The sequence below is a fragment of the Tachypleus tridentatus genome, chromosome 11, assembly GCF_004210375.1.
Source record: "Tachypleus tridentatus isolate NWPU-2018 chromosome 11, ASM421037v1, whole genome shotgun sequence".
Taxonomy (NCBI): Eukaryota; Metazoa; Arthropoda; class Merostomata; order Xiphosura; family Limulidae; genus Tachypleus; species Tachypleus tridentatus.
The window spans coordinates 66,100,202-66,126,229 of NC_134835.1; the positions used below are offsets into that span (position 1 = coordinate 66,100,202).

Sequence of the window (26,028 nt, forward strand, 5' to 3'; positions counted from 1 at the left end):
TAATGTTGTAAGCTCTTATTATTTGATATGAATATTTTTGCTGTTATAAAAATATTGAAGATGATGCAGTTTGTTTTAAATTTCCATCAACAGGCCTTCTTCAATGCATAAATGAAAGGAAAAAAGTAAGTTTTCACTCAATAACTGGTGTGAATAGAGAAATGTGTTTAGTTAAATGTTTGATTTTGTAAATCTTAAATGTGTATTTCAGTACAACAAAAGTTTAAAAATCCAATTACTCAGGAAAATAAACATTCATTTATTTCTACAAAATTGTGACTGAAAACTTTGAAATGTTACTGACAATGGCAACATGAGGGCCTACCTTAAAGCATCTTTCTACTTTAGTTTGACAGAAAAATTTAAAAATGTTAACAATATACGAAAGGTAACACAAGGACCTACAGTACAGATTGCATTTCTACTTCTAGTTTCATATGAACATTTAACCAAAATTATGTAACTATATAATTGGAAATAGACTGATGTAATTCTTTTATGACAGATATTGGAGTAGCATGTTTAGTTGAAGTTTTGGAAAAGCTCTTTGATATAAAACATGTGTATTTAATTTCAACATGTTGAGAAAAATCAGTACTCTATAAAAGGTATATATTGTTTTACATAGAACTATTTCAGAATTCTCAAAATTGAAGAAAATTATACATTATTCAGAATAAATTTTAAAAATTAGCGAAACAGAATTTATGGAAAATTAATGAAAGTGTATATTTCTAAAGCCTAATTACCACCCAGGCAGGATAGATATCCATGACAGTTTTTTTTACGACTAATCTATCTATCTATCATCAACTTCTACATACAATGAAATAAAGATGAAGGCTTGTGCCACCTTGTCTTTGGCCTTTAAGGTAATTTTGAAGGTCACACAGTTCACCTCAGGTGACATTGCCTTGTATGTAATTATTTCACTATTACCCTACAAGATAATTACCAGGGTGGCATACACCCTCAGCCTAATCTCTGATCTTATGATAGTTGTATTTTTATCTGTAGATGGAAAGTTCTAATTAGTTACCTAAGGAACCTAAATTCCAACACTATTTTGGATATAAAGAAAACACATTTAACTGACTGACTCCAGGGCTTGTTGATAATCTTTGTAACTATAGTTAAAATTAAATCTCCAATTGCCAATATTAAATGTTAACTTTCATACCGAAAGTCTTGAAAAATCTATCTTTTGGCATCAGAATGTTATAATGAATACTCCAACTTAACATATGAAGTGTTGTTGGGAGTATCACCACATAAATGTCACAGTTCAACTTAGACTTTTCATAACAATAATACATGATATGGATATTTATGGAATGAATCAAATAATATAAAAAGCTGTGGCAAGTGCTAATATCACAAAGTTCTCATAGAAAATGTACGATAACATGGAAATAGAAAGCCTACAGTGTTAGGTACTTCTATTGCTGCATGCTGTCTAAAGTGTTTGGTCTAGTAGGCTCACTGGTGTTTGTCCTTTTCACAAGTGTGGTCAACATGTACATGATGCTATCTGTTTTCTTGTCTAGGGCTGCCATCTAAGAGATGAAAAATAAGGAGTAATGATCAAAACAGGTTTCAACAATAACATCAAGGTGTTGTTACTACTTTCAAGTGCTGAGTAAATTATGCCTTAAACCATATTAGAAATGATATAGCTGAGCTAAAGAATAATAAGAAAGAATCAGAGAGCTAAGATAAAAAAAACTAACCTCTGCCCTCCACATGCACCACATTAAACAATCTCGCCACAGACTCTAATTTCAAGTCTTATGTTTTACTTTTTACCTCCAAAAGGGTACAGGCAGATTATACAACATCTGTTTTGTGAAAGTGGTTTTTATTGGAGTTCTCCAGTTCATCCTTCCCTCCACAACCAATTTTATGGCATTGGATTTATAGATTCTTGCCAAAAGAGCACTTTTGATGGTTATTGAAATTGTTATCACTGTCTTCAACCCTGGCCTTTAACCTTTTATCAACGTGGCAAAATTACTTTTAGCACAGATTCTAATTTTAAATCTTTCAAGTTCCAATAAATCTAAATGATTAAAAAACAATAGAAACCTGTATTTGAATAGCAAAATAAACATGAGCAGAGCAAAGGGGATATACTAATATCTGACTATCTGAATTGGGAAAAAAGTAAATTTTTCCTTTAAAATTAAATACTTTCCACATTAAAGAAAAGTGACATCACATTCTATGAGTTAAAACTTTATAAATCAGGCTTAACATATAATTCCAGGTGAAAACAAACTCAATTTTTTTAAATATGGTTGGTATACACTGACAAATGTTAATGACTTTTAACTTGCACAATATAATGTTGTTCCCCTTTTTAATATTTTATATTAATAACAGCATGAAGTAAATTTTTATAAGAATACAATTTATTAGTTTACAATGAAAATACAACAATTCTATAAGGAAAACTTGTGGAGAGATTTGATTCTATTGTAAACTATTTGCTAATACTAAGACATTTGAAGATGTCTAAATGTTTGGAACACCATGTAATAAGACCTGTAGTTTGTTGAAAGTAAAGTTAATAAACTTGCATTAGGATACTTAGCTAGAGTAGCTTTGTGTTACAAATAAGTACCTTCATATCACTGAATTTACTTCAGTATACTTACATATTAATATGTGGAGTTTTTGATATTTTGATGCCATGCTACTAATATCATGATTCTATGCCTATTCATGTCGGAACAAACATGTCAATTTTAGTTGTCTTTTACTGACTACAATGAACCTACATTTATTCAGTAGGCAAACAGTTTTAAGGTACTAACAATAAATGTAAATCCTAATCTCATTTATTCACACCAGTTTTGGGGAATTCCACCCCTCGGGATGTATGGTGTTTATAGTTGTGATCACCGAATCATAAATTGGTATCGTCAAGGCACAGCTTTTAAACCCAGTGATCTGTCTTGAATAAAGATCGATTAGGCTTCATATTCATTTTTAATATTAAAATATTAACTGATATCAGCTCTTTGTTTGTTATGTTTTCAAATTTTGTGCAAAGCTACCTGAGGACTATCTGCACCAGCCATCCCTAATTTAGCAGTGTAAGACTAGAGGTGAAGCAGCTAATCATCACCACACACTGCCAACTCTTGAGTTATTCTTTTACCAATGAATAGTGAGACTGACCATCACATTATAATGCCCCCATGGTAAGCATGTTTGGTGTGACAGAGATGTCAGGTATTACCACAGTCCTTCCAGTTAGTCAGTGTAAAACATTTTTAGAGTCTCATTTTCTTTGAAAAATGTAGAACAAATAAATAGTTGTTTTACAACCATAAACATAGATAATTGACTAATAATAAATGTGAATTTCTATTTCTACCTTTAAAACTTCCATCAAGAAATTCATTACATTTTGTGTAATGGCAAATTTTACCATGTAAGTTATGGTAATAGTCTGAAATACTTTCTACACATCTATATTGGGTAATTAACATATTATTATGTCTACAGTACTGGAAATTATGGAACAGTGTTTTTGTATAAAAATATATGTTTATTTTCAAATGTATAGTTTATCAACTTATTTTGAACAAATAAGGACATAAATGGATTTACAGGTTTCACTGGAAGGCCTATTAAAAACAATGAAAACTGATTAACTTATGATTTAGACAGCCTTGGTGATAAAGTTAAAACATGCAACAACTACTCATTCAAAGTGAGACTTGAAGGACTAATCTACAAAAGTGGCGCAGGTTACTTTCACAAGTATCATTTTTATAGATTAGTCCTTTAAAACTCTCTTGTGAAGTGTCACTCTAGCCTAGCAGTTGCTGTCCATTTCAGCTTTGTTCATAATGAAGATATTTTGTTAAAGCTGATTACACCATAATATTTAATATCAAAATAATTTCTCACTTGAGATAGTTTGGTGAAACATTTACGTTATGGGCACAAAATAGTGAAAGTATTGTTTGGATATTTTAAATAATACAAATACTTTAATGGTGAAGATTTAAATACAATATATAAATCATAATGTGTATTATAGTTCGAATAGATTTGCACCATAACACTACCATAAGTGCACTTGCAATAAAACATTTGATAACACAATGTCAATTTTTATAAAATACTATTTTTTAAATAATCAAACATCATGGAAGTTTTAGGATAAAGATATTTAATAACTGATTTACATCATATTAACATTAGTAAATTTAGATGGTGAGATACTTTGCAGACTGATATAACATAAATCTTGATATTAACATCAGATTACTCAACTGAATTATAACAATTATATGAAGATACTAAATTGAAAGAGAATTACACCTTGACACAAATACGGAGGTACTTCACTGAGTTAGATGTAATTCAGCACATCTTCAGCTCAGACAGACTAATACAATGTGTTGGTAAAGATCTTATATTAACATAAAGTCATTAACATCATGCCACTAAAATCACAATAAGTAGCTGAAATCATAAAACTTAACACCTAACCATTTAGATTAATGGATTGTTACATAATTTGTCTATCACAACTGAATCATTAAGTCAATATCAGAATTACACTAATATTGTGATACTCAACTGAAGGAAAACTTAAATAAATCAACAGAATACTTAAGAATTTCATCTGTATGACATATAAAAATATTTTATTGAATGTATTTACTTTATGACATTAGTATTTGGAAAATTAGCTGACGAAGATTTCACACATTTCTATTTGATGTCATTATCTGTATTTTATATGTATAAAAATATTGTTGTGTCTGTTTGTCCATTATCTAACTACTCTTGAGTTGTTGGACCAATCCAACAAAGTTTATACTACAATAATGCTGATATAAAGATCTATTTATTAAGTCATACCAAATTCCTACTTTGACCTGTAACAGAAAGCACCCTTACTACTACTGCCTCTTTCTATAAAGTCACCTTGACCATTGAACAGTACATACCATGATTTAATGAGTTCTTAAGGTTTATACAAAACCTTTGATGAATTAATAACAAATACTGCAATGTTACTTTATAAATAGATTGTTTGAAAGTTAGGATTTTTGTATTATTTATCATAGCCTTCACCCACACATTTTATTAAGTTCATAACTTGGTCAAAGAAGTGATACCTCAGCTTGTGTAGGAATAAATTATCCAATTAACAGAGTTATCCGAAGTAGGCTTGCATAATTACACTTGGCTTCTGATAAGTAAGCTCAACCATGTCTAATTAAGATAATAAAACTTTTGATATCTAATTAAAATATATTCACAGCACGAAAGTAATATTGAATTTAAACTCCATGGTTACTGATACTGCTAGGATCAACACAATGTGTCATTAAAACTGGGTCAGACAAGTTTAAAATGTTAGGAAGTAAATTACAAAAGCATAGTTTCTGGGTTCCTGAAGAAGAACAGCTACTAATGTGAAAGTGTTTCTGAGGGTTTATGAAATCAACTTGATTTTTTTTTTATTTGGGGATCATTTGTGCTAATTCTTTCATCAAAATTTAAATGAATAAATGATGTGGTTGTGAAATGCAATGAAATTACTAAAAATAGAGAGGATATAAGGGTGATGTTTCATTGTGCAGCTGACATTCTATTTACCTGCTGTTCCATTCGATGGAGTCGTGCACCAATAGTCATTGGCTTCATTCCTCTCTCTCCCAAGTAAGACCCAGGTTTACCAAGTGTTTGGTCTAACCTGTGGAGAAAATACCTTGACTTAAGCAAAGAAACACTACCTACATAGCAATCTTGCATAATTAATTCCTATTGTTAGATCCATACAATGCATAGCTACCTAAATTTAGGAAAACATGGTAGTGTTAGTAGGTCCACTGTAGAAATTCATTAGATCTTTATTCAGTTAATTATAACATACTTATGAATCACGCAAATCATCTCACCTTCGCTGAAGTTCTTTGATCCTGACCATCATGTTTAAATGGCCTTGAGAATACTGCTCTATCACATCTCGTACATCATAGGGCTTTCTCGCTTGCTACAATAAAATATTATACAGTTCTATTTAAACTACTATACTAAAGGTGTTTCCAGTTTTATACCAACAAATTATTACATAATTTCCAGCCTAAAGGTTTTCTGCTTTGCTATAAACAAAAAATGACACTTTTCTTTAAAGTTATACACTCAAAATGTTATGAAGTTGCTACCATAGTTCAAATTGAAAAGATATGGAGGGTAGCCTGATTCCTATTGTTAAAATGGATATCAATTCCACCCCACCCCCTCTTGCTAGTAGAATCATGCAAAATGAGAACATTTTTGGGACTAAACTGGCTGACATAACCTCAATAAACACATGTATAAAGTCAACTGCATCTACTCATACAAATATCTCCACAAATTATTAGAAGATGTGATTTTCAAGTTTGCTCTTAATGTCTCTTAGTAACAAAGTTATTGTTAAATTTTAAGTTTGATCTAATTAGTCAATGATTATTGATATCAGTATATTTTCACACATGAAAGTATAAGTACTGTTTAAACTTCTTCACTACACTTCAAACACTGCTTGCTTCAGGAGAGCTAAAGACTGGTACCTTCCATAGTGAAAGGCATTTAAGGGTTCACTAACACAGTAGGAGAAATGAAGCCCTTAACAGCCATATCATAAAATGACAGTAACTGTCATGGTATTAACCTTGTCATAAGATACAGAAGTGAGTCAAGGCCATTAGAGTGTAACACAAACTGAGTATAGGAGAAAACACTATTCTTATTAGGAAAAAAATGAAAGTTAAAACACTAGCAGATATAATTCATGAACATATTACTACATCTGATAACATATTTGAGAAATACTGACCATAGAACACCAGTCTGGAAACACAATGATACCATACAAGTTAAAGCCTGTATTCATAACTAACCTACTGGCAATCTAGGGTTAAAAACAACTCTGACAATAACAAATAGAAGATATTATTGGAGAAAACAGTATAAAAGTAGCTGAAAAATGAGAATGGATTCAAAGGATCTCTGATAGTAAAAATAATAATTTTTAAAAATAAAGAAGAAGAGTTTTACTGAGGTACTTCTGGACCTAAGAGTTTCACCAATACTTCCTGAAATTTTCCTTCTCACAGTGGAAAAACTTAATCAAATAACATGAAAATTAGTACAAACTATGTACTTAGTTCTAGCCTGAAACCTTATTATTTGATTTAGTCTTTATAAAATTTAGTTATGGAATTTCCAAAATTGTGGAAAAAAAGATATTCAAAATATTTCCTTCTGCCTTACATTTTAATTTTTTTTTTATATTGTTGATCAGAAGGTTTCATTTTATATATTCAGTCAGTTTAACTTGGTTGATGTTCATTATTGTATTTGTTTCAATATTTTACTGTACTGATAACAGTAACCACTACTTCCAGATATACGTCACAAATAATGTGGTGAAAACCTGATTTGTGGTTTATTCCTAAGTGTTACATACTTGTCATTTGATTCCTTTTTCCACACCTACATGAACTGCAACAGGTCAACATGTGAAGAAATCACAAAATACTGTTCGAAACACTTTATTTATCTATACTGATAAAGACAGTTTTTGTCTGTTCTGCCTATTGGCTCTACTGCTACTATTGTTAAAGCAGAACTCCATTAGTAATTATTCTGTTCAAACTTGAAAAGGGTGTCAACAAAGAACTGTAGTAATAAAACCACTAACAGAAAAGGAAAATTACATGAAAAAGAATAATATATCAATAATTTTATTTTCAAGGGATAGTAGCCTTTCAGTGAATTAATACCTCTACTATATTTTAGAATGGACAGGAAAAAATAAAATAAATGCTTTATTTAAAGACAAAACCACAGAGGTGTGCAAAAATGAAAGTTTAATGTTTGTTTTAATTGTATTTGATTAATTACACTAAATGTTGTGTAAAGACAAAATGCCATAGCTATACCTCCATTCAGGTCATCTATGTATAAAAATAAGACACTTTTTCAGTTAATTTGTATACCACCCAAATAATATCTGTTTTACAAATTATCATAAATTAATTCTGTAACTGTCCTATTCTTGCATCACACTGAGGCATGTTGTTGTTTGAACCCTGTTACATCACCAAGTTACCAGTTGTGTTTTATTTATATGTATATGTATTGAGTCATACCTGATTATCAAAAATTTTTGTTTAATATTTGTAGAATTAGGCTTCATTTTAATACACTGGTGTATATTTTATAATTGACATAACATGTGCTGTAGTAAGTTATGCTCCAATTGTGTTGATATATACATATAAGAAAAAAATGTATAACTTTGTTGTAATTAAATCTACATTTAACCTTTCCTTAAGAGGATTAATAATACATGTTCTAATCAAAACTTACTGTATTATGACTGGGGAGCATTAGTATTTCAGATTTCAAAATTAAAATAAAAGTTATAATTTTAATTCAGTTTCAGTAACTTTTACTCAACATATTTTAGAATTTTGTCTTATTTAGTGTCAATCACAAAAAAAAGTTGTTGTTCAAAGTTTCCTTTCTGTGGAATTTTCAGGAGTCTTACTTGTGAAAAAAACAACAATAAAAAAACACAACAACAACAACTATAGATTTTTCTCAGAATTATGATTAACTCAAAATGCAGTTTAATATTTACTAGGAAATTATCACCAACTGAGAATATAATTACCCATGCCTTGTTTACCAATATGCTTTCCTTTGTTTTCATTGGTCTTATTATAACAGTCCTTTGTTCCCATGATACTTAGTTTGAAAAGTTACTAATGAAGCATAAGTTGATTTAGTTTTTCTACTGTTATTTATGTCATGAGATTTCAAATATTTTGCTTGGAAGACATCATTAAAAAAAACAAAAAAAACAATTAAAAATATTCCTTTAATCTTAGAATTGTTTATATTATTATTAATCAGAAAGTTCCATGTTATATGTCCGGTCAATTTTAACTTAACTAATATTTACTAATGTATTCTTTTTTGATACTTTATTTTGGCAACTGCATTGTCTCTTGCTGGAGTTAGGTTAACCACTTCTTCAGGTCATTAATTTCCACTCATTAGGAGAAAATTTGCACCAATGAACCAGTAAAAGGTTTAACAATTCAAGGAAAAATCTTATAATGAACACCAGTCTGTGCTCCAATCCTGGTGATGTAAATGTCCATACATCCAATAAAACTAATTCCCTCAAAATCACCACAGATCCTTTTTAAAATCTGCTGTGTTCTCTAACTATGAAGCCAGCATAGTATTCTACACACAGTCTCCACACAATCCAGAAATATCATGGAAGTCCATAAAAAATTGTGAAGAGAATAATACATTAGTGGCATCTCTGTTATCAACTAAGGACATGATCTTGTTTACTGATGTGAAGAGTGGCCTAGTATTTTGTTCACAGTCTGGTTATCAATCAAATAAGCACCCACTGATCTTTTGTGTTAAACTACTCTATAGCACATCCATATTTCTGTTAGTCTCCTTTGGTTATAAGTAGAAGTTCTGGACCACTTTTTGTGTGGAAATATTCTTGCAGAATTAATTATCTTTTGGAAATTCAACTTTGAGATTAGTGAATGTAAAAATCTTCTCATACCTGAAATGTATGTGATGCAGTAAACACATCTGTACACACACCTTACATTTGTCAACAGATTGTGTTGTTGGAAGACTGAGATTCAGCTGCTAAATAACTGAAACAACTATTTATTTTCAGCAGATATTTTAATATGTAAATGTTTTTTTGGACAATGAGATTACATCATGCTTGTTTTGTACATATGTTGTATTTTATTTGTGTACACTTGTGCTTTAAATATGTTCTGTCTGTCTTCTGCCTGTTATCTAATTACTCTTAGGTTACTGGGTCAATTTCACCCCAACTTTGTGGGATGACAGTTTGGAATAAGGGGCATATTAAATGAGGGTTCACAACCTCATCTACTCTCAAACTTGTTAACGAGCATTTATTATCTCTGACATAAGTTAATGTTAACTACATTCATGGGTTGTGCCACACTTTTACACCAAAATACACAAAACTTTATTAAGCTGTCTCTAACACAACATACACACTGTAATGGTAGGGCACACAAATACCTTATACATCTCGGGAGTGCACTAACACTCTCTGTGGAAGAATGCAATGAAACAAAATGGCTGCCACTATTGCAATAATATATAAACTCAACTGAAGTTTCTACTCCAACAGACAATATAAGACTGATATGAAGAGCTGTTTTATTAATTACACCAACCTTTCCTGTGTACATCAAACAAAATGGGAAGCCTTAAAATTCATAAATTTAATATGATCAGTATAGAATACAGTTTTGCATGGCTTATTTTTTTATATTAAGGGCACCTTGCTATAAAGGGCATTTATATGCAGTTGGAGAATAATCCTAATGTCAGGTATTGGTGGGGTAATGCTGAATACTGTAATAATATGTTATAAATAAATTGTGTGAAAGTTCACATTTTTCTGTTATTTATCATAGCATCCATTCACACATCTTTTTAAATTCATGACCTAGACAAAAGATGAGTCCCTTAGCTTGTATGTAATAAAATATACATTCTATATTGATTCCTTTTTAAGTATGTTTTGTCTTAACACGAAGTACACATCTTTTTTTCATGTTAATAACTCTAAAACTTACAAAACTAACCAGAATGTTTTTAATCTATATAAAAAGAATCAAAAACCTTTCAAACTATAACATTTCCAGTAAATTATGCCATTGTATTCACAATTTTGAACAATGTAGATAAAACAAAACAAGGTAGTTTATAAGTAAAATATACCCTACAATAATTTATTGTTTCCTTTTAATAAGATCATTTTCAAATTACAACATTTATGTCTATGATTTTGTACTTCTATCTAACATATGGTTGTATTAGTATACCATGAAACTCAGTGTGGGATATAAAGAAGTAATTCAGTTAAAAAAAAAGATACTCACCTGAAACTTTCTTCTTGCTACAAAGTATTTTATCTTCCTAATGGCTCTTATTGCATTCTTATGGGCTTCTGTGAGACTTGAATAAAATAACATACATGATGAGGCATCTAAAACACTGTTTGATTTCAATGATATTTAGATACAAACACCACAGGTAACACATTTGCTATCACCAGTATTACTGATACAGCATAAATAAAGTTAAACATTCAAGAGGTGCTGAGAAACAGTCACAGTGTCCCAAACTCATAATTCGCAAAAAAAATTTGGCTTTCAAACATAACTGTCTGAGACCTACTGAATGAGAGGTATCTACTAGGGAACATGTGAAGAGCATTTCATTTTCATAAAACTTGCCCTATACTTACACAATATAAGCCAAATATTTATGTTTACAATTGATTTCAGTAACTTTTGAAGGTAACCAAATACTAAAAATAAATACTGTTAAAAATAATAATCTTTTTTACATGTGCTCATTATCATAATTTTAAAAAGAAATTTCAGGGTTTCTACTGTTAATTTATTTTCCACTTAAGTGCTACAGAATATTTTTTATACATTGTATAATTTGTAATGAGCAAAATTTGATATTTGTATAACATATTTCACTGTTAAGAAATCTTGGTTTTAAAGAGCTGAAAAGATTACCTTCATGCATATCAAGAGAGCAATAAGATAATAAGTCATTTCAAATTAATATATTATTTGTAAACCAAAATATAAATCAGTAACAATTAAATATCAGCAGACATGCACTTCAATATCTACTATATATGCAGTATGGGAGAGTTTCACAGTTTTACTACATCATAATAAAACTGGTAAGAGAAACTCTTGGTTTTAATAAACAACTATAAATGTAACATAACTGATAACGGTGATTTAATAATGGTACAGTATTTTAATCTTATCAGCTTGTGTGTGTGTTTTTATAAACACAAAGCCACATTAGGCCATCTGCTGTGTCCACTGATGGGAATCGAACCCCTGATTTCAGTGTTGTAAATCAGTAAACTTACTGCTGTTCCAGTGAGTGACCTTATCATCTTGATCAATAAGCACATACTAAATAATTTATATTTTACATTTATGACAAAGCCAATTTTGAATACAGATGACAAAGAAGGCAGCCAGTCATCAGCTCTCTGCCACTCACACTAAGGGATTGATTGTAATTGTTTTAAAACACCCACAGCCTAACCTTTTCACTACTGGCTTGGCTGAATCAGTCAAGTTCATGACCCCAAATTAACATTTATAGCTTACATACTGTAACTTCTAATATATTTTGTGTATCTTAAAATATCTCAGGCCTTCAATAAATATTACATCTGTTACAGACAGAAAAATCAAAGCCTTCAATGAAGTACTTTTCCTAGTTTTCTCTGTGCATATATAGAGTCAGAGTGTTGACTGCTACAAATGCAAAAGAGTTTCATGTTAAGATTAAAAATAATTTTCATCATTTGAAAATTCTTAAATTTTACTTACGTAATCTCTAAAACTCCTAAGTATATTTCAATTTTTGTTTTGTGTAAAACAATCTTCTATCTGTTATTTTCTCTATCCTAACTGTATGAAGTTGGTAAATTTAATTGACCTTGTAATTACATTAAAGATACAAAATAAATCTAAGCTACCTCATTTTTTTCTCTAAAATAACTTCAACTTGTAACATGAAACTATATTAATTTATCCTAAATAACTTTAAACTTGTAACAGTATACATCTATTTCTACTTAAATTTTATTTCTCTTTCAAATGTGTCTAATTAATATTTGCACAACATAGTTATAAATCACTGAGTTAATGCACAGCTCAAATAATCCTATCAGATTACATAACACATGGGCTACCTGCAAGTTGATTGCGAGCATACCATGTTAAAAAGTTTTATCATTATTATTATTTACCTTACCTAACCTAATAAGTTTCTAATTATAATTCTTATAATAATAAATAAATAATACATCTTAAAAACAAGAAAGCAAGTACTTTCTTTAATTAAATAATGCACCACAACATCCAGAATAATGATATGCAAAAGAAAGACAATGTCCTCTAACTATCACAATGTTTTCTGGCTTTCTAACTTTTAAAAATTAAACTTAGCTCATCAATGTGCATCCTGTATGAATAAAACCTGAACTGGAAGCAAAGCTAGACAATCCTGTGTAAAGATAACAATATATAATTTAATAGATTAAAATCACAGCTTTTTATTGTTTATGTACTAATGAACATCAGGATGAATCATTAGCATTTTCTGAAAGACAAAATGTGACAGGTGTGTATGGCAAAAAGTGTCTGATTTTCTAGCTAATAGCTCTACAATAAAATAAGTTCAAGTCTATAAACAATTATGCTTGGAGGTTCAAGCAAGAGAGTCAGAAGCTTGTATGAATAAAAGAAAATTATGATTGTGGAAAAATGTCCTAGTGATTCTTAAAATAGAAGTAGCCCCACAGTATGAGTCTAAAATCACACAGGTATCACTGATATAAGCTAAAGCTTCAACAATTATTTCATAGTAACTTTTAAAGCAAACTTAACAATGAAAATATACTGAAAAAAAGTTGCACTTAGCCATTCAAAATAAATACCAAATGTAGCAGCTTGACAAAAAACACTTACGAGGTTATCTTGGGGGGGTCATCTATGTCAATTTCAATTTCATCAGAATTAACCTCAGCTGTGCAGCTTGAATTGGACAAGAAGGGAAGAGAAGGAACTTTACTCTCTCTTCGAGGCTTCACGCCTCTACCTTCCAACCACAAAATATAGAAACAAATGTGATATTAAGCCAGTTACAAATTATAATTTTTTACTACATATTTCTTACCATAAACTCTTTAATATCAATAGATGAAAACCAGTACTATTAATTAATTTATATTCTGTGCTGAAGGAATACAAAGGAACAATTATGTGTACAGTAATGAGAAAATAAACAAAATACTCAATATAAATTTCTGTTACTATTAAAAATAAAAATATTATTATAAACCAAAAATTTAACCTATAAGGCTTCTGATCCACACCTATACAGTTATTTTGCCCAATAATTAGAAATCCATAAGTAAACAAATAGTCACCATGTTTTAGATCAATACTAATATATTTTGAATACATGCTATTTATTAATGTTAAAAAATTGTGGATAATAAATTCACTTTAAAATTCAAATATTATAGCTTAACAGCTGGAAAACCAGATTAACAAATCAAGTTTTCTTTACTGTTTGGAAACTACTTCCTACAGAGTCATGAATAAAAGAAAACTTTTCAAACTTGTATCTGCTCAATTAATGCTAAATAAATATTACAGGGAACTCATTGTTATGTATGTTAATCACTGCTCAAAGAATTTTCAGATAATCACAAATTATAAAATATATACTCAATATTTTTCAGTTACATCCTCACCATAACGAGAATCTTCAGATTCAGAGGGGACATCTTCATTTTCTCGAGGTGAGACAGCACTCTCTGGTGTGTTGGCAACACTCCCAAGTTCCATCTTTGTCTTGGACTTTCTTCGTTTTAGAACACTAGCTTTTTTTGCTACCTACAAGAATATATACTGATACCTTATGATACAAAACAGTAGAAGTGAAGCTTATTTTGTAACATTTTGGCACACCACCTCTATGTTTTATAAAAACATTCGGCTGGTATTTTTGAAATATTTATGTATTTGCATACAACTACACAATATTATAAGGTACAGTTCATATTACAAATAACAAGAAATCTGTCAACAAATATACAGAACTTCAGCACTACAGATATAAACATCCTTCCTTCCTTGAGAAACATGAGGATCAATTTTTCATCTTATATGTCTTAAAACTATATGAAGAAATTACATCCAATAATTTTGAAATATACAATTTTACATTCAAAAATGTTCACTCACAGAAGCAATACAATAATAAAAAAATATATGTATATATAAATAATAACAAGTTGAAATTGAAAGAAAGCAAAACTATACATTTTATCTTCTTGCTATAACATCAAAACCAGAAAATTAACCAAATTTATTATTCCTATTATTGACAATATCTTAAATTTTTTAACCTTTTGTATCTGGTTCTGCCACATTTGTGTGTGGCACAACCTCTTTTAGTGTTGTGATTATATTTTGTTGCTCTGAGTGCTTAAATAATTTGTTTGAACCTATTAGACCTTATTTAAAAATATGGATAAATTATAGTAGTTTTGGGATGTCCTATTCTAGTGATTCAAAATTTTTTTGCATTCAAAAATGCATATTTGAAAGCTACTCTTAATTTTCTTTGTCACAAGTTTGTTAAACTGAATGGTGCTCATGGAAGAATGTCGTCATTGTTTAGTTGAGTGTGTACCATCTGGAGTCCATTGCGAACAGTATAAATCCTAATTGTTATGTATGTATTTAATTTTTTGCTTGGTGTTTGTTCACAAAAATAAATAATATGAAAAAATTAAAATTCTCACCATTAGCCTGACTAAACCTCGTGGTCAGACACTTTTTATATTATCTCTGTATAAAACAGCTAATGGTCTCCTACTGTGATTTACTGCTTTTCGTGGAACAGTGACTATTTGAGTGAGTACAAACAAAGGTAAATAAAATAATAAAATTGAAGGCAAAGATATGCCAAAAGGTTAACAACTGAAATTGTGTCTTGGAACTTCAAGAATTAACACTGCAGTCAGTTCAAAACAAAAAGTGGCATTATTAACCACATTTCATGTTTTTGACTTTTCATTTTATTATTCATTGATTGTGTTGTTACTGTTGGGGTTGAGAAAATAAGATACAAAACATAAAGTCTTAACTAGACATAAATTCTGGAATTTATGAACATAAAATATGAAAACTGGAAAAGGAATAGAAGTACCTTTTTTTCAGAGCATAAAAATCACCTTTTATTCACACATTGTGGTAAAGGCTTCAGAAATTTGTACATACATTTTTAGTAAAAAAATACTTTATTAAAAAATATAATTTTTTGGGGTATAAAACAGACTTGTAATGCTTACTTCATTCTCTTCCTACAGGTTTGGTCAATTCAGTTAAATTTGTGAAACCAAATTTACATTTAAAACGTCCATGCTATAATTTCTTTCTGTGTTTTGTGTATATTCATGAAATTTCACAAGGTTTTTATAAACACTATAACTCTTTTGTATACAAAATATCAGAATTTGTGATGAAGCATTTTTACTAAAAACTTATCCATGAATGTATGGAGTCAAAGTTTTGATTGATCTAAATGCAAAGTGATTTCTATGTTAATATTAAAATACTTTGTTCCATCTAAAATTCAGCTAAATTTGATGTATTTCCTGTGGGAATAAAGTTTGAACAGGTAGGATAAGGGACAATTCTCTGATATAAGGCAGCATAATATTTTTTAATGGGCTATAAATAATACATATTAAACACCAGAGAAAACAACTGTCAATTTGTGAAAGAGATGTGACAGGTTGGCATGGCAAAGAAGGTTCCAATTTTCTAGTTTATGGCTCTGTAACCAAATAAGATTGAAAGCTGAAAAATGCTGTGCCTGAGTAATAATTACATTATAATGAGTAACCCACATTAAATTCTGGGGTTGGTCAATTCAACCATGACCGTGAACATACAGTTAAACAAAGACTGCTAACTGTTCTATACTGGTAAATGAAGTACAATTAATGATATTACTAATAAGGAATGAGAGCAACTACCATTCACCTTGGCAAGTGGAGTGCTAGGGCTACCAGCAATTTGACCTGCATCCTTGATGTGGATTTTCCAAGTGGCAACTCCTGGAAAAGTCTTTTCAGCAGCATGGCATCTCCATAAGCACTAGCATTCATCCAAAACAAGATGTTTGACTTAAAAATAGTCATTATTCTTATTAGTAATGATTTAAAAGTGATTATCAACAAAATTCAGTCATGGAATATTTTTGAGTCATGCAAGGTCATTATTCAGCTACTGGATATAGTTGCTATACACAAGACTATGGGTACTGTAGTGCTACGTTTATACACACGATAATGATTAATTCAAGTGTAGTGTTTTACTATTTCTTGATAACTATCACATACAAAGACTTACATATTCAATAGAGACAAAATGATACCAGTTAACACCTTGATTCTCATAACAGTCCAAATACTATCAACAATATCTATTCAAGATGTTTTTTCACTAATCTGTCATGTAAAGTGAACAATAATAGTGCAACCTGTGTCTTATTGTAGTCACTCATTTAGATTCATTTCATTTCTGGGAAATTTTTACTGATCTTTAAAACTAGACAAAACCAAATGAAAAAATAAAGTCCAATTTGAAATAAAGGATTAAATTCATTTGTATTCTCTGCAAGAAAACAGGAGGTGCGATGCTTGTTTTACATTCTTTTATTAGTTTTGGAAGATAAATTATCATTAAAAGGCTTGTATTATTTATGTCAGTCATTCTGACTGGTTTAAAAAGTTCTAGGGAATGCCATTTTACATTACTTTAGTTAGAAATAGACTGAACAAAATGATACTGACTAAGGAAAATATGGTATATTCTTTTATTTACATTTAAAACTCATTCTCACTACTGGATACTTGAATGATATCATAATTTTGTAATTTTTTGACAGATTTTAGAAAGCATTATGTTGCTGTGTGAGAAATACTGTTGTTTACATTGTAAACTAATTTTATGGATTTAGACAACAGGCATCATTGTTGTATAAATGTACTTGACATCAGAGGAAAATAAGTACAACCATGCCTATTACAGTAGTTCTAAGTTGAAATTAATACAGATAGATATGAAAACATAAGTTTATTATGTGCTCTAGACCACCATGTAAAAAAACAAAGGAGAGATAATACCAACTTTAACATATAGCTCTCTCACACATCAATAATTATGAAATTAATACAACATGTGTAGATAAACTAATTTTCATTAACAGAAAGTAAAAGACTATGTAGAATGAGTTAGCATGTGTGAAAACTGTACTGAAAGTATAAGTGTTATAGTTGATAAGGTTTGACACAAATAACTGGAAAGACCACTTTTATCATAAACACAGCACATACTCACTTGTATTAGAGTTGCTGCTGCTGGTATTTGTCTGTTAAAGTGCTTCTGCCTTTGTTTTTGTTGTACTTTTAAGGCAAACCCTGATCCAAGGATCCCCTGAATAAAACAGTTTAAAACTTTTATTAAAGCTGACTGGGTCATGAAATTAAAATCAAATACAATAGTTTTTAATTTTATTACTTCATTAAGTTGTGTGCTATACTAACATAAGACCTAAATTTTGATGTGAAGCTTCTGTCCTAATGTTACATATGTTTCAAAGTATCAAAGTCGCCATGAAATAGCACTAAAGCACTATTCACTTATTCATATTATCCAATAAACAACGTCTTCCCAAAAAGTTTTGTGATATGTCTTTCACTGAACACTACACAGTACAAGACATATAATTTTAAGTGGTAATTTCACACTTGTAATGTGAACCATCAGGCTAAAGACAGAGCCAAATGCATCACAATTGTCAAGATGAAAGGTTACAAGATGCAGGTTCTATAATGTGTTGAGTTAATGATGCCCATTCTACGTGCCTTAGAAGTCACTATGTCTACCAATGCTTTTTCTTGCAAAAAAAACACCATAAGTTATGATCTTAAACAAAAATAGAAATGGACCTATTCCACATTTTTTCCACTAAGTACATTAGCATGTACTCATCTGTATGTAGAACCAAGTGAATCGCTCGTAATCAAAAAGAGCATTTCTTGGCATTTCATTGGTCCACTAGATGTGTTCTTGGCACCAAAGCAAAAGATCTGAACTTCTTATGAAGCCTGTTTTTTAACATGCTGTAAACTGATACACCATTCTATTGAGACTAGAAATATCTGATGGAGTATTACAAAAGATACCTTAATATTATTGCAACCAAACCAGAATCAACAGTACTGTTAACAATAATTTGTCAAATCCAACTGTCCTACCTACCAATTGTGCATGTAATTTATGGAAGCAGTTCTGCTACTAACAGTTTAAGATATTTGCAGCTACATTACAGCTTTTTACTCATCCAATAACTCTCCACATGACTGAAGTATACATGGATCTTCTATTAACACTTCAAGTACTTAACTGTTGGAATAACATATGTAGGGCAAGCTTATAAGAAAATTTTCTTCAAAATTTTACATTTCAAAGGAAGTAACATAATTTATTAAACAACCTCACATATTTCCAGTCATGTATTGCTAACAAGTAGTACTTAAAACATCATTTGCTGTTGAAACAAGCAATATTCAGAGTGGTTGATGACTGCCACATTTGTTATAATGTCTTTATGAGGTAAATTTGAAGACAGTTACACTCTGTATTAAAGGACTGATTCAAAAGAAACAAAACTGTTTCTTTGTAACAAGTGCAGATAGGCTTTGTGTAGCTTTGCATGAAATTTGAAACAGATCTTTGTAATATTTACAAAACCATACTTTCCCAAAGTCAGCCAGTAATAACTGACAGCCATGACATACCCTAGTGGATTCTTATGACTATGAACAATTAGGGATACAAATGGCATTAATGAAAACTGTCTACCAGATGACCACTCATTATCTTTGTGTCTTAAAGCTTTTTGCTCTTGTTCTTTAACTATTAGGCTAACAGTTATATGAGTAAATGTTTGAATTTATAAAGCTTCAACAACAACTTGATGTATATTATAACGAGTTTCTTCTGAAAAAAGTAGAATTTGAAGAATTTGTCAAATATGTGCTGGGCCAGGCTGCCAATACAATAGTCAGTTTGTTTGATATTATTAATCACAAAGTACATAACAGGCTATCTTGATTCTACTCACCATGGGTATCAGAAACCAATTTTAGCATCAGAAGTCCTTAGACTATTTAGCCTAAGTTCTTACCAAATTACTAAAATCAAAAACTTACTAACATCATGTACAGGGACATTATTTTTGAAGAAAAAGTTTTATATGCTTACTAAAATCACCATTTCTTTGAAAGCAAGGCCTAAACCTTCTATTATTTTACTTCCACGTACAGACACAAAACAACAAAGAAGTTAGGATAATTTTAAATCATGAAACTACTTACGGCTGGTAGGGCAAAAAATGAAATGGCAAAAACAGAAAAACATGAAGCAACTATTTTTCCCATCCATGTTCTTGGAACTGTGTCACCATAACCAATTGTTGTTACTGTTATCTGTTAAAGATAAATATAAAGCATACCTATCAAGATAAGACAGGAAACTTTATCATTTTAATAAAGTACTTGAATTAGAAATGCTATCATTAGACAAACAAAGTTTTCTTAATTCCAATTCTTCAAAACCTGCATACACGTATATAGCTTACATCAAAATTATTTTAAGGTGAAATAGTATTGCTTTCTGAATAAGTGTTTTGCTGTAAACTGACACGTTCCACTTCATATTTTGTGTCACATTTATTCTACATACATTTCTGGCAAAAATTAAATTTAAAAAATGAAAAAACAAAACAAAAACTGAACATTAAATATATCTATTTAAACTATTATATCATTGGCCTAATAAGTGGTTTTTCTCCACCAATTTCCCATTGGTTACATTATGTTGTAGGGTTTATAAAAGGTTGCAGCTGTCACATCCTGCCACTTGGAGTCAAAATACTATGGAAAAAGAAAATTGATGAACATTCAATGAGAAATTATCACTGGATGAAGTACTCATAACATGAGTATAGATGTTTTAGTCCACTTACTCATGGAAGTTATGCTAAAGTAATAACAACACAGAATACCAGCCTAGTCACACAAAATTATCAATTTTTGGTTCATATAATCTTTGAAAAATGTTGTGAAATAAAACTAACATATGATATTCATTATATAAACTAATACTTTAATAAGTGTTCAGGGCTACTGGTTAGCACATCTATAATGCTCCCTCTCTAATAATATACATTTATTATGTGACACATTACACAAAAATATTAAATGTCTTTTTCCCCATCTCAATCACACTTTCAAACAATGTCAACAACAAATTTCTGCTAGATTATGAAAAGAGCTATGAAGGATTCTTTTAATTCAGGACAGTTGTTACTTGAAGCTTACTGATACAGTACAAAAATATTATTAAAGCCAACAATGTCCATTAATCTAATGAGCATCTAAAGAGTATCAAAGCCTGAAACAAGTCATGAGACAATACAAGAAGCTAAATATAGAGTACCAACAAATAAGGTGCAATGACAAATGATATGATCAACAAAAACAGACAAACCATTCTTGTGACATATCCTATTAATGGTTGGGTTCTTCAGAACTATCTTGTTAAAGTAATAAACTCTGAAACAAAAGTAGGTCTAACACTTAAGACAAATGCTGACTAACTTAATGATTAGATTACACAATCTTCCCTTGGTCAACAAGTACTTTACATTCTCATATTAAATCCTTTACTAATTTTTTTGAATACTTCACTGATTACTCAATATATCTAGATATCAAAGTTACTAGATTTTTCATATCATCATCACTGTGAACTTTCTAGGTATTCTAGGACTACATTTACAAATTAACTTGATGTTAACAATATATGTTCTCTATCTCACATTTAAATTAAAATATAACTTTAAACAATATGGTAAACAAGCTAAGGTTAATGAAGCTATAACATATGGATATTTAGAATAAACCAATTTGAGTGAACGCTAAGTCATGATGAGGTAACAACAATCTCACATGTTACCAATATAAACAGGCCAACACTTATGAATATTAACAGAGAACAATGGTGTTATGAGAGTTAACTATATGATGTGCATTTCAGTAATTTAGCATAAAAAGGAAACAAATTAAAAAATGGTGATGGATCATAACAATTCACAAGATTTAAAAACAGGCACACATTTTAAAGCTTACCAAAACTAACAATGGAGTGACGAAGTATTGAAAAGATATCACGTTAATGAATAACTAAAACAAACCATTCATTCCAATTAATACAAAAAAATTCATAATAAGAATGAACAAATGACAATGCAGTTCATGGCTTTTGAAAAGAGAAAACAATATGTTGTGATTCTTTGTTCTCTTTATTGCAAAGTTCCAGAGTTTGAGTTCTAAGCCCTCATACCATTGACCCACAAGAGGATAACTTTTATGAACATCAGCAAATGGTAATATACACTATATCAAGTGCTATGTTAAAAAATACATAACAAAACTGTAATGTAACTAGGCATTAACAGCATCCCATACTAATATATACAAAATCAGGTGGAACTGAAAGCACAAGATTATTTCTTAAAAATACATGTGAACTTTACATGCAAAAATAAACCAATCCATTAAAAAACTTACAGCTTCCCTACAAAAAGAAATAGATCTGCCATGCAGGAACAATTTCGTTATCAACATATCATCTATATGGTGGGGCTCAAGATCGTGTATAGTAATCTAACAAAAAACAAGAAATCTGAAACAAAACCAACACAATAAAGTTTGAAATGAACATAAGTTATAATAATGAAAGAAATAATATTCTTTTAATATGTTTAATCAATTACTTTTAAGAATAAACAAAAATAATTGCACAGTTTGATATGTGCAAAAAAAAACAACAACAACAAAACCAAATCAGTTATGAAATCAACACAAAGCAATATATTTTGACAAGTACATACATGTAAGTTAATGATTTTTTTTTCTAATCAGTAAGTGAAAATAAATGCAGGAACTGTAATGAAATATTACAACTTACCTGCTACTTTAAATGAAAACAATATACATAATGACCACTAATGCCATAAGAAGTAAAAATATGTAGCAATTTTAACCCTCTCGTCCTGGGTATCATTTACTACACATAATACATTCACATTTTATTAAACTACTTTTATTAATGTTATGTCAATTGGTATAATACAGAATCTTAGCTTACAATCTGTATTCTAATAGTACATAAGTTTTAAGTTTTTAATTTTATAAAGCAATATCTAAAAAAAATCCTGAATTTCTCCTAATGTGATACACTTGACAAATTTTCTCTAGATATCTTCTCATCTATATTTTATTCACACACCTCTCACCCAGAAACTATAAAATTAAATGTAAATTACTCACTATAAAATAGTCATTGGTCAGACAAGCCATAATTTTTATTATTTTTTAAACATAAAATCAGACCCCCTTCTACCACACAGTCTCTTTCAGCATTTGTTAATAGTTCTATCTTACATTTAACTATATATTACCCATTACCAAAAGAAAGCCAAGGCTTTCATCTATCAAACAATGTACTTTATTACTTTGTGTTCTGTACACAGAATAGTTAATTCCCAACTTGGTTCCCATAAGAATCACAATGGTTAGCTTGGATGCACTTGTAATGGTTCTAGTCAGGTAATTAGAAAGCCAGAAAATTTGTGATTATTAGAGGAAATTATCTGCTTTTTGCATGTTATTAGTCTATGTTCTTTGACACATTATTTAATGCACTATTACTATTATCAGTATAAAAAGTGGAGTTAAGCATCACTGATAATTGAGAGAAAAAATAAAAAAGAATACTCACATAAATAGTTTATTTTTTATTTTTGTTTATTTTTACTTATTATGATAAAAGTAACTAAAATGTAAAAACAGAGATCTATTTAGGTTAGTTAAGGTTAAGTTTGGGAAAATAAACAATAATCATAATATAATAAAAATATTTCACAAGGAGCAACATGAAAAGCTTGAAGTAGCTCATAGGTTATGTATTTCAATAGCATAACACAAACTGCACATTTCCCAGGTGATTTACAACTTATAATGGGGAGAACAGTTGCTAGACATGGTTCAAATGGCAATAAAGCAAAACACTTAATTATAAATAGATGTATACGCTTATAAGTTTAAAGTTACTTGGATAAATGAATGCAGTTTCGTGCTACATTTGAAGTCATTATAGAAAGAAAAGGATATATAATTTAGATTTGACCAACCTTGTGAAAAGTTATGGTAGAGAAAATAACAAATACAATATGAAGTTTCACTGAAAACAAACATTTAAAATGTATTTAAGAAGTTTTAGGGATTATAAAAAAAGAAATGTGAGCCTTGTGAGATTAAACGTATTTTTAATCTTAAGAGGAAAATCATTTTGCACACGAACTATTCAAAACAAATATTCAATATATTCATAGACAAATCTTTATTTTTAGTTTATTAAAAATATTTCACTAAAAATATGATTTTTTTTACTGAAAGGCCTATAATGTGGACTGAAAGACTGCCAAACTTATGAAGATGTACACTATCAAAAGTTAGTAGTGTCAAATCTATAAAGACTTTATATAAGTACAAAAAAGGTCACATGGTGGGTCAAACTGACCAAGCCTGTGTGGAGAGAGTTAAATAGCTACCAAATACATCTGTTATTTTATAACTAACACTAATTCAGTATATGTTGCTCTCTCATGCTCTCATGCACAGTGTTTTATATTTTTTCCAAAGAAATGGTAAAACACACACACACATCAAAAAATGAAACAAAATAAAGCCACAGTGACATAACTTAAATTAGTTATTCATTTAATATGAATTTAACCCTTGGATTATTTTTAATGGTATAAAACAAAACAAGCAACATTCTCCCCAAATTAAAAAAAATCAACCATAAAATTAAAAAAAAAAGCAAAATAAAATCATGAAGACTAAATTTTAAAAGAGATCTTAGGTTCATGAAAAATAAATCACATTGATATAAAATGAGCATCACAATCACAACTTTATACTGAGCCTTTATTACCATTGAAGTTATATAATCAGCTCATGTTCTTTAAAAACTGTTGTTATTTACAGGAAAAATTATTTATAGTGCTATACAAATACAAGTAATATTTCACTTTAAGAAAGATTATGCAAGATGAAAAGGATCAAATTGTACATTGATAATTTATAATTATTATCAGTGTGGTTATAAACTTTGGATAGCATGACAAATACTAAAATATCAATTCTGATATGTTAATAAACTAAGACACATACATGATTACAGTTTCAATGATTTTTTCTAACAATAAATCTATGTTTCAGTCTGATAAAGTTATGAATATTCTGTTGTAAATGAAATCAATCACAGATGTCTTTTATTCTAGTACAATGGTTTACTGACCTCTTAAAATAAATTTCTTTAAATGGGCAAAAGTAGTTCAAACTAGCAAAAATATTTATGTTAAAGATGTTCATAGTGTAATGTTATTATACAGGGTGAAAATTCAAATTACAAAGATTTTTCTTGAACAAATTTAGCTTTCTTAACTTATAAAATGTTATTTATTCATTCTATACATTAAGAACTTTATGTTTTACTGAAAACAGATACTCACTACACCCCACCACAATGCGTCAGCATAGCTAGTGAAATCTGAAGATCTCCTTTCATTCTCTTCATCTTTCTCTGCCAGATACATGAAGTACGATGAAAAAATCAACCCGAGGAAACCAATGTAAAGTGTTGTAATCAGCTCCTGAAATATGGTGACATGATATACACTACCATATCAAATTATGTAGCCTAAAGCTGATTAGATATTACTTTTGAAATCAGTTAAATGTGTGCAAAACTCTGGAACATCCTCAATTAAGTTATATTATACATTAAAGATATTATACACACTTAGCATGTTTGTATACAAATTTAGCCTGCATTTATGGTAACAATTTATTTCTCTTCCATAATCTAGTTTTCCTCAGTTAAAACAATTTACAGAAATTATTAAGCCTTGTCTGATATCCAAATATGGCTGCTTTATCGAGATAATACTGCTGTACTTTTCAGTGTAACATATTTTGTACCTATGAGATTATTTTATTAGAAATATTTTAAAATTATAAACTGTTAGATAAAATTAGTTCAGGAAACAAATAATTATACTAAATGAATTCACATTCTAAACCAGGGGTTCCAAACCGGTGGGTCGCGACCCCCCAGGGGGGTCGTGTAGCCTTGTTAGAAGTAGCTT

General features: G+C 29.7%; 1 protein-coding gene across 7 annotated transcripts in view; it reads right to left on the minus strand.

The window, feature by feature from the left end:
* Window positions 1–235: 235 nt before the first annotated feature.
* LOC143232347 (potassium voltage-gated channel subfamily KQT member 1-like) overlaps window positions 236–26,028 on the minus strand; it is a 44,243-nt gene continuing 18,450 nt past the window's right edge. For 6 of the 7 annotated variants that reach the window (XM_076467663.1, XM_076467667.1, XM_076467661.1 and 3 more), the window contains 11 exons: window positions 25,393–25,533; window positions 22,382–22,477; window positions 20,126–20,236; window positions 18,084–18,179; window positions 16,725–16,838; window positions 14,423–14,564; window positions 13,632–13,761; window positions 10,995–11,070; window positions 5,931–6,025; window positions 5,629–5,725; window positions 236–1,556 (listed from right to left, as the gene is read on the minus strand). In XM_076467663.1, the coding sequence (XP_076323778.1) occupies window positions 1,440–1,556; window positions 5,629–5,725; window positions 5,931–6,025; window positions 10,995–11,070; window positions 13,632–13,761; window positions 14,423–14,564; window positions 16,725–16,838; window positions 18,084–18,179; window positions 20,126–20,236; window positions 22,382–22,477; window positions 25,393–25,533 (1,215 nt within the window). In that variant the 3' untranslated portion in view covers window positions 236–1,439. The remainder of the gene's footprint in view (window positions 1,557–5,628; window positions 5,726–5,930; window positions 6,026–10,994; window positions 11,071–13,631; window positions 13,762–14,422; window positions 14,565–16,724; window positions 16,839–18,083; window positions 18,180–20,125; window positions 20,237–22,381; window positions 22,478–25,392; window positions 25,534–26,028) is intronic. The other variant, XM_076467666.1, reaches the window with a different exon arrangement.